The sequence below is a fragment of the Vulpes lagopus genome, chromosome 19 (assembly GCF_018345385.1).
Source record: "Vulpes lagopus strain Blue_001 chromosome 19, ASM1834538v1, whole genome shotgun sequence".
Taxonomy (NCBI): Eukaryota; Metazoa; Chordata; class Mammalia; order Carnivora; family Canidae; genus Vulpes; species Vulpes lagopus.
In genome coordinates, this window is record NC_054842.1 from 26990192 (window position 1) to 27004253 (window position 14062).

Sequence of the window (14062 nt, forward strand, 5' to 3'; positions counted from 1 at the left end):
TTTAACCCCTGGAATAATGGCTTAGTTATTTATATGGAGTTATTTTCTGAAAGGAAAACAAAATCCTTATTCTAAAAGATCTTTGGACTCTCATGCCACCCAAAATACCTTTCCAGCAGTACTTTCTATATTTTGACTTTTTTTTTAGAAATCAAAAGCCTGTTATTGGTGATTGAATGAAGGAAAGAAATATTTCCAGAGGATTCAAAACATAATTATATGGTTCTAAACTTGTAGTTCATCTCTACATCAGCATAGAAGAGAGAAGAATTAGGAAATAGGGGGCTGTGTCAAATACGTGCAGATGTATCCTTGAATGCTGATGTAAATTGTGATGATGTGAGAATGAACAGAATCACAAGCTCTTCAGTACATGACCGAGGCTCACACCATGCTTTGACAGTGCTAGATCAGAGATAGGAAGGAGAATCCATCTCCCTACACTTAATTAAATGCCCCATCCAGACTCTGCAACCTACAGGTCTTGGCTTTGGGCCATATGGACTTGAAAATAAAATGGGAATTAATTGCCAAATCTAAAGATGAGGAGAGTTTCCATGAGGACCAAGATTTCTGAGTTCTTGAAGGTAAGAATATGAAGTTCTGGCTCCGTTGGGCCTGTGTTTCCATTGACAGGGACCAGGCTGGAAGAACACGATGCTGCCCCCTTGGTGAGATGGGGCTTTAGTATTCATTATTTTTCCCGTAGCTGTGTCTCTTGTACCATATTCTTCCAGTCCCGGGGGCCCCAGTTCCTGGCTTTGTGATCTGCCCCAGACCCTCTCCCAGGTCACCAGGTAAGAGCCAATTCCTGCTAGGGTGGTCGGAGAGGCCAGCTGGAGAACTGGCGTTTGCAGCTGTAAGTCCAAGTCCCTGTGAGCAAGGAAGATGCGGCTCACTGAGTAGGAGCACAGGGGGTGTCCAGCCTGGTCCCTGGGCTTGAAGACTGATCACTGTAGATAAAGACTTGAGAACTTGATTGGAAAGTGGAGAGAGAGGAGAGTGTGATCTTCAGGCAGATACTGGGCCGTAACAGTGACATTGCCTCAGACTGGAGAAACATTGACCAAGGCAGCATCATCAGTGTCTCTCATCTTAAGAACATAAAGGCTTATAATTAGAAATTTCAACTTACAATGAGTGGTGTACATAGTTCAGTCCTGGAGTGGAATCGTAATAAAATCCCAGGACGTCAGAGTAACTGCAGATAACGCACACTGTTGTCCTCCTAGCTCTCTGCTAGGAAGAGAGGAACCCACCGTCCCTAGGGATGCTTCTTAAAATATCCCCTTTCTCTCCCATGACTGTGCAGGCATTTCTTCCCTAGAATGCCCCCAGAAAGCTTCCCAACCCCCTGGGGACAGTTGGAGCTGACAGTCTAGTGCCTGATATGGGTAGAAGACTGGGACCCTCAAAAACAACAGTGGCTTTTAATCTGCCACAGTGGCAGCAGATCCTTGCCTCTCTATCCATCTCTCCCACACATGCAGTTTTTCCTTATTCCCATTATGGCTCTAGTTTAGGGGAATTCTTTAAGTTCACTTTGCGAACATTTATCATATTATCCAGTGTCATTTTTTAGTTAGAAACTGGATGTTACTCTTCAGATTGAAATAATGAGATAATTGCATTTTAAAGTTGGAAGCTTCTCTCAGAATTGCCTATCCAGGGTCTTCATTTTATAAAGAATGGACCCAAGAGATGGGGTGGGAGTCATATGACTTGCCCAAGGTTACATAATTTGTCAACGAAGTCAGGCAAATCTTACAAAACAAAAATAGTAGAGAGGTTATCCTGGTGGGTGGGGTGAGAAATAGACCAAGAGGCTACAATTGGTATGTCCCTCCAAACAGATAAGTCATTTTTTCCTTTATTTTTCTGGTAATAATACTGGGGGATTGGTTAGTTTATAAGAACTAGTGTTTTTCTGAAGGTTAAGGTTCAAAGAGAAACAAGAAATTAAGGCCTTTAATCATATTTACAACAAGAGCCTGTTTTTTTTTTTATTGCAACAAGATTGTTGAGATTCATTTTTATTTGTTTTTTAGCCATGAAGCTAAACTTATTTTGCCAGCATGCATACCAAAAAATTAAAACCATAAAGTTTGCTGAGTTTTGACAAGAGATACATCTTTAGATTTTAAGATAAAAATTTTAAAGGTATTATGTTTTATTCAGGAAGCATTTAACTGTAAAGTGGTTGATCAACTACTGTTTTTAATACAGTGATTTGTAAGCCTGGTGGTTATGGGGTATGGGAGGAAATGGGGAATGATTTAGTGGCCCGGCACCATGGTGTTATCACTGGCCTCAGCTGACCAGTATCCCTGACCAACTCCCATCCACCACTGCTACCACCACTGACAGTGGTAGTTTGTAGCTTCATCGATTTCACATGCATCATCCCATTGGACTCTTCTAGGTGCGGTATGATGTTAGTATGTCCATCTTAAACAAGGAAACTGGGTGTTCACATGCCCAAGATTAATACCAGTGAGGAATGTAGTTAGAATCCCAAGTCTTCTAAAGACACCGACTACTTTTATTTCTTTATTACAGCATAATGTATAAGGGGGAACAAATCTATAAATGATCAGAATCTTAGTAAAGGCTTATTTTATTATAGCAGTAAGAATTTGAAATACTTGAAACATTTACAAAACACTGTGCTGTGGAGACCGGCTGAGTGGGTGGTCTCATATTGGTTGACTCACAGATGCTCTTCATATATGCTTTCATCAAAGAGGGGGCAGCTTAATGCTGCATGGTATTTTTAGGTTTGATCGACGTTGTAAAATTACCCTCCGAAAAGGGCTTACCCACCTACCAAAAGTCTGTTCGGTTTTGCAAACGAAACAGCCAGCGTCTATGCCACACACAGTGATGCTTGTTCAGGTCAGCCACTTTGTAATCTCTTGACAGCAGAGGAAACCTGCCCCTGTTCTCTGGGCACAACCTACATACAGACCTGCTTCTCTATCATTTGCAGGGGCCCAGGTCAAGAGTGCAAAAGATACTGGGCATGAGCCAGCATTAGGGTGAGGCAGGTGAGGCAACATTTTTTTAAAAAGACAAGATCAATAAAGTGCTGTATTAAGCCATATTGGAGCTTAAGGAAAAAGGGAAAAAAAATCGTAATATTGATCCTCTCTTTATGAAAAGTTTTGATATTTTTTATTATGGATTTTGCATGAATTTTCACTTTTTAACATATTGCATTACATTTTTATTTATCTTGCTTACTGAGTTTTCGGTGGCCCTTAAATTTTGCTCCTGTGGCAGTGTCTCCCCACAGATTATCACACCCTAGTTCCTGATTGCTTGGGGCCTGGGGGTGCGCACATGGGCACCATCCACCTTTGCTGCAGACTGAAGAAGGCTGCTCAGAACTGCATGGTGGGCCCGAGGTTGTAAGGTCAGGGAATTCCAAGCTCTTGGCTATGTGAGGTTGGGCTGTGGATGACAGGTTGGTGCATGTCTTACTTAGGTCCCTGGTTTCCTCGCCCAAGAAGGGGAGAGGAAAGGAGAGTGGCAGGAGAGCCAAAGGAACCCTCCGCAGAGTAGTTCTCAGCCTCAGTCTCCTGGGAGGGCTTATGAAGGTGTAGATTACTCAGATTCTGAGTCAGCAGGTCAGAGGTGGGCCCTAGAGTCTGTATTTCTTTTTTTTTTTTTTTTTAATTTTTATTTATTTATGATAGGAACACAGTGAGAGAGAGAGGCAGAGACACAGGCAGAGGGAGAAGCAGGCTCCATGCACCGGGAGCCCAACGTGGGATTCGATCCCGGGTCTCCAGGATCGCGCCCTGGGCCAAAGGCAGGCGCCAAACCGCTGCGCCACCCAGGGATCCCTAGAGTCTGTATTTCTAATGAATTTCTCTGTGTTGCTGGTGCTGCTGGTGGACTAAGGAGCACACTTGGAGGACCCTTGCTCTAAAGCAAGGGGTCCAGGGTGGGAGTCCCCTTGCCTGGGTCTAAGGAGGTATTTGGCGGGTTTCTTTGCATGGGAATTCAGAGGGGCTCAGCATTTTTTACCAGACCTGTCTTTAGATTTTTTTGACTAGCTGCATATCCAGAATGTACACTTCAAGGGAAAAGACTGCACACTTTCCTGGCCAATCTTCTATTTGTCATTGTTATTAATGGAGATTTCTCCAGGATGCTGGGTGGGTACTGCTTTAGAGTGAATCATTGCTATAGATTTTTTTTCCTGTAAATTCCTTGCATGATGTATGGAAATGAGAGCAGTAGCTGATGTTAAGTAGTATTCTTAAGTAGTCCTAGATTTAGTTTTTTAAGTTTGTGCTTAATTATTTATTTATTTATTTTAAATATTTATTTATTTATTTATTTGGGAGAGAGAGTGTGCATGCACATGTGCATGGGGAGGAACAGAGGGAGAGGGACAAGCTGACTGTGTGCTGAGCTGGCCTGATGCAGGGCTTAATCTCAGCAGCCTAAGATCATGACCTGAGCTGAAATCAAGAGTCAGATGCTTAACCGACTGAGCCACCCAGGTGCCCAGGTTTGTGTTTTAAAAAAGTACATTGGGGGATCCCTGGATGGCTCAGCGGTTTGGCGCCTGCCTTTGGCCCAGGGCGTGATCCTGGAGTCTCCGGATCGAGTCCCACGTCGGGCTCCCGGCATGGAGCCTGCTTCTCCCTCCTCCTGTGTCTCTGCCTCAGTCTCTCTCTTTCTGTGTCTACCATAAGTAAATAAATAAATAAATCTTAAAAAAAAAATAATACATTATTCTCAGAAATATATGTGAAACTTTTATTTTATTTATTTTTTTTTTTAAATTTTTTATTTATTTATGATAGTCACAGAGAGAGAGAGAGAGGCAGAGACACAGGCGGAGGGAGAAGCAGGCTCCATGCACCGGGAGCCTGATGTGGGATTCGATCCCGGGTCTCCAGGATCGCGCCCTGGGTCAAAGGCAGGCGCCAAACCGCTGCGCCACCCAGGGATCCCTATGTGAAACTTTTAAATAATGTTTTTGCATATAGATAAGAAAATTAAAATATCTCATAGACCCTCCTCCACCCAATCGCCCCTGTGGATGGTAATAGTACTGTGAGTACAAAATAAAAACCATCTTCCTTCCCTCTATACTCCAGCCCCTTTCTCCTACATTCATATATTTTTTATTTCAGAAAAAATTTTATTCTAAAAAAATTATCTTTCTTTTTTTTTTAAGATTTTATTTATTTATTCATGAGAGAGACAGAGAGAGAGAGGCAGAGACACAGGCAGAGGGAGAAGCAGGCTCCATGCAGGGAGCCTGACGTGGGACTTTATCCTGGGTCTCCAGGATCAGGCCCTGGGCTGAAGGCAGTGCTAAACCACTGAGCCACCTGGGCTGCCCTATCTTTCTAATTATTTTTATACAAGGCTATCATAAACACTGTTTGACACGTCACGTCTTAACTTAAAAACTTACCTTGGATACATTTCCATCGGTACATAACAGATTTATCTTAGTCTTGTTAAATGGCCCATAGAATTCATCACTGAGGTGTCCCAGTGGTTAGCTAGCCAGCCCTCCAATGAAGAACTATTTGGTTTCAAGTTTTTGCTATAGGAACAAGCCTGTAGTGAGTATATTTGTCCGTATATCTTGATTAACATCTATGAGTCCAGCCATAGGCAAAATACCTAGTAGTGGGATTGTTGGACAAAGGGTGTGTGTACTTTTAGGTTTGAAGACAAACACACTATATTGCCCTCCAGAGAAGTTCACCACATCACCATGATGAATATGGCTATTTCCCCAACATTCTTGCCTGAATGGGTAGCATAGGAGTAAAAAGGGGGAAAAAATTCTGTTACTCCAATAACAGTAAGATAAATAAGAATAAAATTGATAAGTGTACAATATCTATGGGAAGAAAGCTTTAATATGTGCCTGAGGGACCCCAAAGAAATCTTGAATAAACAAAAATTATCCTTGTCCTTGGATGGGAACTTACAGTGTGATGAAGATATCCATTCTCCCTCAGTTAAGCTATAATTTTAACATGATCCAATAATAATACCAATAAGATTTTTTTGGAAAAAAGGTTTGATGAGTTGGTTTTAAAGGCCATTAAAAAAAAAAAGAAAGGAAGATTCAGAAACTAAACAGGAAATAAGAAGTTTCAGGAAATAGCCTGACCAGATGTTAAAACATGACATTAAAATTGTTAAAACAGATTAATGGATCACAATAATAAATTTATATGTTCAAGAATATATGATAAAGGTGACAGCTCAAATTAATGAGAAAAAGGGGGTGGGATGTTGAATTCATATTGCATAAATTCCAAATTGGCTCAAAGATTCACATCTGAAAAATGAAATATGTCTTAACAGGAGAATTGTTTTATGAACCCTGATCTCTCTGCTATGACATAAAACTCAAGTCATTGAAGACAGGTGCCTGGGTGGCTCAGTTGGTTAAGCCTCCATCTTCAGCTCAGGTCATGATCCTCAGGTCTTGGAGTTGAGCCTCATGTCAGGCTCTCTGTTCAGCGTAGAGCCTGCTTCTCCCTCTGCCTCTGCCTATCTCTCTCTCTCTCTCTTAAGAATAAATAAATAAAACCTTTTAAAAAATCATAGAATATTGAGTAACTTAGCTTCATAAAAAATTCTTTATGACAAAACCCACCTTATGCAAAGTCAAAAAACAATAAATTTGGGAAAGCTATTGCAATGACAACTAAATTTCCTAATATATAAAGAGTTTTGACAAATCAATAGAGAAAAGGACCAATAACCCAATAGAAAACTAGGCAAAGATTATGAACAATTAATAGAAAAGGTGACACAGATAGTATTTAAACATGAGATGTTCAGTAAGAAAAAATATAAGTTATGTAGTAAGAGAAATACAAATTGCCACAATAGAGATCATTTTTTTCACTCTGAAATTAGCCAGGACATGGAAAAAGGAATCCTTTATACATTGCTGATAGGAGGTAAATCCATGCTACTCTGTGGAAGAAATCTGGCCATATATGAAAAAAGTACAATACTTTTATCTTTGGCCCAGCAAATTCCTAGGTATAGAATCCCTGGGTATGATGTACTCTATGTACATCCATGTGAAATTATGTAGGAGTGGTATTTTTCATCAACATTACTTATGGTCATAATCTATGGTATTATGTCTGTCCATCTCAAAAAATTGTTTTAAATTCAAATCTTAATTCAGTAGGTGAAAAAAATATGTGTCTTGCATAGTTGTAATGTGGAGTTAATTTGAGTTTTTTCCCAAATATTAATTAACTTTTTCTGTTTTTTAGGCAGTTGCGTCTTTGTATATTTTGTCTTTCTTCCTCTCTCTTCCTTTCTCTTTCCTTCCGTATCCTCCCTCTCCTCCCCTTTTCTTCCTCCTTCCTTCCTCTCTCTCTCTCTCTCTTTCTCTCTCACTGTTTCAGTGGTTTCTTTGCAAATTAAGGAAATTACCCCTTTCTCTTAAGTGTCCCAGAAATTTTGTTCCAGTTTGTCTTCTGACTTTGTCAGTGCTGCTTTTTGCCAGCTGGGGAATTTTATATTTGCATGCAGTTGTCATTTTTCCCTCCTCCTCCTTCTTTTCTTTCTTTTTTTATTTTTTGAGAGGGTGGAAATGACTTTTCCAATGTGATCTCTGAGAAGATTGACTCTTGGTTTAAAACATCCAATTATGACAACCCCTTTGGATGAGTTGGAAAATAATCTGCTGTTTTAAGTTCTCTTTGACAGTAGTTAAGACAGGAATAAACTCATTTTTAGGGAGAGGTGACCTGGAAGTGTGCAAGGGCAAGGGGAGAAGGACTTGGATGGGGGAGGGCAGGCCCTGGTGTGGCTTTCCTGATGAGCCTCTCCTCTCTCTACCTCCAGCGGAGCTCCCGAGGTCCTCAGCGGTGAGGCTGGCCTCCCTGCATGACCTGCCCGCCCAGCTCCTGGAGCTGTACCAACAGGGCTTCTCACTAGTGGCACTGCACCCCTTCGTGCAGCCAACCCATGAACGGGAGAAGACACCCCTCGAGCACATCTTCAGGGCCATCCTGATCAAGAAAACTGACAGGTAAGTCGTCTTAGGTGAACCGTTAGCTGAGCCTTAGGAGGTGGCTGATGTGTGTTGAATGGAGGAGGGAAAGTGAGAAGACTAGAGGTAGAGAATATATTTGAAATTTTCATGATCTCCCCAGGGCCTCTGCTCTCTGACAGGTAAGACAAAGTGTCAGACGACCAGAGAGAAGTCTCGTAGTGTCCTGCAACTGTCCTCACTGCATGAGTAGAGAGTTCCATATATCCTGACCCTCCTTTAATTTATTGGATTACACTTGACTAAAAAGAGGCCTCCTCTGAAAAGGTGTACTCCCAGGATGAGGCAGCTGGTGAGAGTATCATACTGTCCATCTGAAATGCATGGCTGCAAAGCACACTCTTTTTTTGAAGGCTATACAAACTTAATATCTTCCTCCAAACTCCAGAAATACTTGGATATTTTAAACTTACCGTATGTTCCGTCAGTCACTTGGGAAGAAAAACAAAACCCACTTGAATCAAGTGCTGTGATACATTTGTCTTCATTTTAGTTTTCAAGGCTTTCAGGGTGTTTTTCAGCGTGGCTTGTCCAGTTGAATGGTTATTCTTATATTTTTATTGAGTCTAATTAGGAAAAGAGAGGTAGAGGTTGGTTTCTCAAAAGGAGATATATTAATCTTAAGTGATTTAAAAAAACAATGAGGGTGGGATAGTAAGCATGATATGTTTTTGTGCTTTATTTTGAAATAAAATCTGGCAAAAGAAATCAGATCTGTCCTTTGGCCAGTTATCATGAGAGGAATGACAATGCGCTATAGTTTAAAAAGAGTACAGAATGATTGCTTCTCTTTCTGTCTTTTAAAAAGTTACTTTGCCTGGTAAACAGACATCTGGCTAGTGAGCTCACCAGAGGCAGCTGTGAGATGGAGGTTTGGGTGACTAAGATAGACTCCTCCTTCCTGGCCGGTAGTGTTCATTTCTTCATGGCTGATCAAGCTCTGGATGCTTAGTTGGAGTCCACACGCATTGGAATTTGAAGTGAAAGATGGTGGCCACCTTTGCTAACGTCCAGAATTACCATGGTTTTCATAGAGTGAAACTTTTCTCAAGTCTGTCTTTTTTGACTCTTCATTTCTTTATGTTGATTTACTATATCTAGATCAATCACAAGAGGAAATTGTTGCAAGAGCCACAATGGTTTTAGGTTCCACTGACACACAATATTATGTGTAATTATCATAGGTCACTTGTACTGAGTGCTCACAATATGCCAGGCTTTACAGGTATCATTTTGTTCTCATAAGGAGTCTTTGAAATAGGTACTGCTTTTATTTTCACTTATTTATTTTATTTTATTTCATTTTATTTTATATTTTTAAATATTTTATTTATTCATGAGAGACACAGAGAGAGAGGCAGAGACATAGAGGAAGAAGCAGGCTCTCTGCGGGGGGCCTGATGTAGGACTCCATCCCAGGACCCTGGGATCACGACCTGAGCTGAAGGCAGAGGTTCAACCACTGAGTCCCTTTATTCCATTCTAAAGGAAAGGAAGCTGAAGCCTAGATGTTGACTTACTTGTCAAGGTTGTACAGATGGCAGCAAGTAGAGCTCTGGTTGGTCCCAGGCAGGCTGCCTCCCCTCTGAACCCTGATGTGAAGTACCTGCTGTGTTCCTGCACCCATGATTCTTGTGGAAAACCCTTTTATGGAAAAAGCAGGGAAGCTACCTTTGATTTTTAGATGAGGTAGTAATTTCATTATTCCATCTTCCTCCATATTACCACTCAATAATCTCAGAATAAGTAAGAATTTCAGAAAGGAAATAAAATAAAACCAACCTACCACATAACTTCCAGATTATACAAGGCATTCACTGGGCATCAGTGTTTCTGCTTCTTATATCATTGCATTGGACTTGATGAGCAGAAGGGAAAGTCCACTTTGGTCAGGTCACAAGAGTATCTCTCAGTGTAATTCTACTGCAGGTGATGTTAGTGTGGGGTTTGGCATGAAGTCAGCATGTCATAAATGAATTTGACTCTACATATGAAGATGCTTCTATGGAGTAGCACCTCTCAAACTTTGATGTGCTTCCTGGGAATCTCCTGGGGATATTATTCAAGTGCAATCTGATTCAGCAGGTCTAGGGTTGGACCTGGGACTCTGCATTTCCAACACATTCCTAGATGATAGCAATGCTGCTGGTCCATGGGTCACACTTAGAGTAACAAAGGTGAGAGAACCAAATTCTTGTCCAGCTCCGTGCCTGATACTCACCAGAGCTCCTGGGGATCGCCTCTTTACTGCTAGGAAGAGTTTTGAGTACCAGGAAAGGTGAGAAGAAACATAGGGCTTCTGGTTGGAGGGCTTGTGTTCTACACTGCACCCCTGTGAATAAGTGCTATAGGGTCAGGGACACATTAGTGGATTTTTTCTGGTACTAAATGATTTGCAAGGCCTGAACTAGCTAACCTCAGTTATCTGATCAGATGAGGTGGGTGAGAAAGTTCCTCATAAGCATTATAAGAACCATCACTTTGGGGAATAGTCCATAACTAGCCAGCAATGGACCTAAAGGTACTCAGTAGGTTTTTTTTCACTTCCACTGAGGACAGTCCCTGAGCTAATAAACTTACTTTCTAGGAAAGGAAAATGGATCAAGCCATTAGGAAGAATGAGACATGGGTGTGCAGGAAGGTTTCAAGAAGAAGATGGCATTCTCTTTTGATTTGAGTTTACTCTGGTAGATAGTGCCTGAAGTCTACATACTGCTGGATGACTTTATAGAACAATCTGGGTTCTTAAGAAGCAGATTCAGAGAAAGGAATTCCTTGGATAACTTTGTGCCAAGTTTTTGAAATTGATCCCACCCCACCCTGTTGTGTTTGTTTTTTTAAAGGAAATTACTAAAGCTTGTTAATTTGTCATGCTAATGAGAATGGTAACTTACCGTTCTCAAGGCAAAAATGACCAAGAGAATTTCCCCTACTTCCATTCCCCACTAGTATTGGGTGGGAGGAGTGGTGGTGGAAAGCAGTCATTATACAATATCATTTTAAAGGGCAGGCCTTTTCTCTCCTAGCAAATGTAATAACCATGTGTTTTTGCATCCTTAGGAAAGGACACCCCACACTATTAAAAATAAATAAACAAAAAGCAACAGAGCTTTTCCTGTATCAGTAGGGAGTTTATGTAGTAGAAAGGAAACAAGGAGAATACATGATGAATTTTTAATAAAGTTAATATGGTATTTTTCACAAAGTTTGCCAAAGTTTTGAGAGCTGTAGATGCTGTTAAATGAAATGATTTAGCTCTCAAAGATGAAGTAAAATGCCTGGTTAATATTTTCTAATTGGACCATCCCAAAAGAGCTATGGGTAAACTTTTTAGAGTAGTATCAGTTCCAAATCAAGTTCATTCGCAAGAATTAACCACGGGTGGCAACTTGAAACCTGGATACAAAACTTCATATGTTTAAAAGGTGAACATAAGGTTTTTAGCAAATAACTGGCTTTTGGGATCTGTAGTTAAGATGAGGAGAAAGGACAGAACCCTACAAGTTTGCATTCACTCCCTTCATCATTCATTTGCAAACACTCAACTCTACCCCTTGTAACATATTTTGCTGGGAGCTCTACTTGGTGAGGAGGCAGAGGGTGCAAGATTCAACCAGACATGGAGGTTGCCCTCTAGACACCTGTCATTTAACTGAGAAAATGAGGCATTTGCCTTATGCCATGAGATTTGGGAAAAAGAAGTCACCTCCCACTGGCAAGGAGAGGAAGGAATGTTTCTGGAGGAAAGAGCTTCTAACTTGGTCCTGATTTCTTTGGGGCAGAAATGGGAGTGATGTGCATGAGGTGGGAAGAGTTTATTTGAGTCTTATAATTACAGTGTCTCCTCATGGAGATTGGATAATTTGAGAGCACCATTGAGAGTTGAACTGCATTGTTAATGAGTCACTCCAAAAGCTCAGTGCAGTAACATTCCTGTGAGCTTTATACCATTCAGACAAGCTTTACTTAATTCCATGAAAAATCACCTGATCATTTTTCCTTGAAAAATCTGATAACTGCCATTTCATTTTAAGATGTCAGTCCAACCCACACATTGTAGTACAAATTGTTCTTGATTCTAGATGTGTTGAATTTATTTTGAAAACTGAAGAATGAGTAGCTAAATTTGAAATATTTCATGAATAAGTAGAAAGAGAGTTTGTGCTACTTTCTTAAAACTCTTTGGAACACTTAGTGATTTTTAACAGACCAGGATAGTTAATATAGTTTCATTCACTGTGAATTCTAAGTACAGTTAAGTTGTCCTTCATTTTTTTTCAGGTACTTTTCCTTAAAATGAGTTGCCAAAGATCTCAAAATTTGATGGCTAAGAGAAGTCACTTATTATCATGTCACTTCTGATATTTCGTGAGTGTGGGTTTAATTCTAGGCCGTTTTATGGTTGTAGGCATAAATACAAAACCCCATGCCTCTCCATTTTTCAGCTGCTGTGTCGTCATTGTTCACACATAAAGCCAGTTCAGGGTTATCTGTGATGTGTTTTTCATCACTAATGGGTCAAAACCATTTGGGGTCCAGGTTCCCTGGGATATCAGCCTTATATGGTACAAGGGAAGAAAACTGTGAACCCTGTCCACATTCATCAGGTGAGGCCTTGGGTGAAGGGGTAGGGTGCACAGAGGGGCTGCTGCTAATGCAAGGGGCAGGATTCAGAAGCCCTCCTGGAAGGTGGAAAATGCATATAATGAAAACTGCCCTTGCAAATCTCTTTACTTGCCCACAAAGTATAATACTGGAGCATTTCTCTACCTGACCAATGCCATGTTTTCCTTCAGGACGAGATCAGATCTGTGTTTCCAACAATGAACCCCAGGCAGATGTAAGTTGGTTCTGCTTACAGTGAGTGTGCTGAGGGGGTGAGGTGCTGCCCTTAGGGAACCGTTTGTGGTGAAGGGAACAGGATCTCCATGCCTCCTGTCTCACATCCATTCTGGGACACATCTGCCTGTTGAGTAGAACAACTGGCACATTTGAAGTTGTCAACGGCCCCTTAGATTTGTCTAAGATAAATGTGTGCAGTGTAGCTACACTATGCAAAAATGACTCTAAAGAGCTCACAGCTCTCAAGATACTTATCTACTGTGGAGAGGGGAGTTGTCAAATATATATGGTGCAAATTATGTTAATGCCCAGCTAAATCTATAGGTCTTGGTTTTCACCTCTCACCCAGAATTTGTTAATGGGGGTGCTTTAGAGAAGGAGGATCTGTGGCTCCCTTTTGCTCTTGGTCTGGAATGATGGGTAGATTTGTACAGGGAGACAAGTGGTGAGGAGGGTCTTCCAGGCAGGGGGACTGGCCCGAGGGAGCCTGGAGGAAGTAGACCACGGATGGTGTGGGGTGAACAAAGTACAGGTCAGAGAGAAGCAGGAAGAAGAGGCCTGAGGGGCCGGGACCAGGAGGCCTCTGATGGTGGGGCTAATAAGTTTGATTTTATCCTGAGGTCATTGGGGAACCATTGCAATATTTTTTTTTGTTGTTTTGTTTTGTTTTGTTTTGTTTTGTTTTGTTTTGTTTTGTTTTGTTTTGTAGGAACAACCCTTAGAAGGTCTGAGTTTTCAGAGTGAAAGAGGGAAAGACAATGGAGGTTGAGAAAACAGTTCTAGAGGGAGCCAGTGGGTGGCTAGACTCAGGTGGGCTGTGGTGGGAACTAAGGCAGAGTTGGATGGGAGATGCATCTGATGGGAGGAAATGTTACAGATTTAACATTTAGCTGCAGAGAGATAGGGTGAAGGAAGAGGAGGAATCAAAATACCAGTGCATTTTTGACTCTGAGGGGCTGGGAGGATTAACTGGAGGAGGGAGGGGAGGGGATGGGGAAGGGCTCTGTCTTAGTGGGGTTTCCCTGGAGCAGATCCTGAGAAGATCATCAGGGAAATGTTCCTAAGAAGCCTCAGTTAGGAGTGGGGACATGGGACAGGGCAGGGAAGGAAGCCAGCAAGGGTACAGTGTCAGTCTCAGTCTGATTCCCCAGG

At 41.4% G+C, this 14062-nt stretch overlaps 1 protein-coding gene across 2 annotated transcripts in view; it reads left to right on the forward strand.

The window, feature by feature from the left end:
- RFTN1 (raftlin, lipid raft linker 1) overlaps positions 1 to 14062 on the forward strand; it is a 198097-nt gene that overhangs the window by 71517 nt on the left and 112518 nt on the right. For both annotated transcript variants that reach the window (XM_041734082.1, XM_041734081.1), the window contains exon 3: positions 7861 to 8047. In XM_041734082.1, the coding sequence (XP_041590016.1) occupies positions 7861 to 8047 (187 nt within the window). The remainder of the gene's footprint in view (positions 1 to 7860; positions 8048 to 14062) is intronic.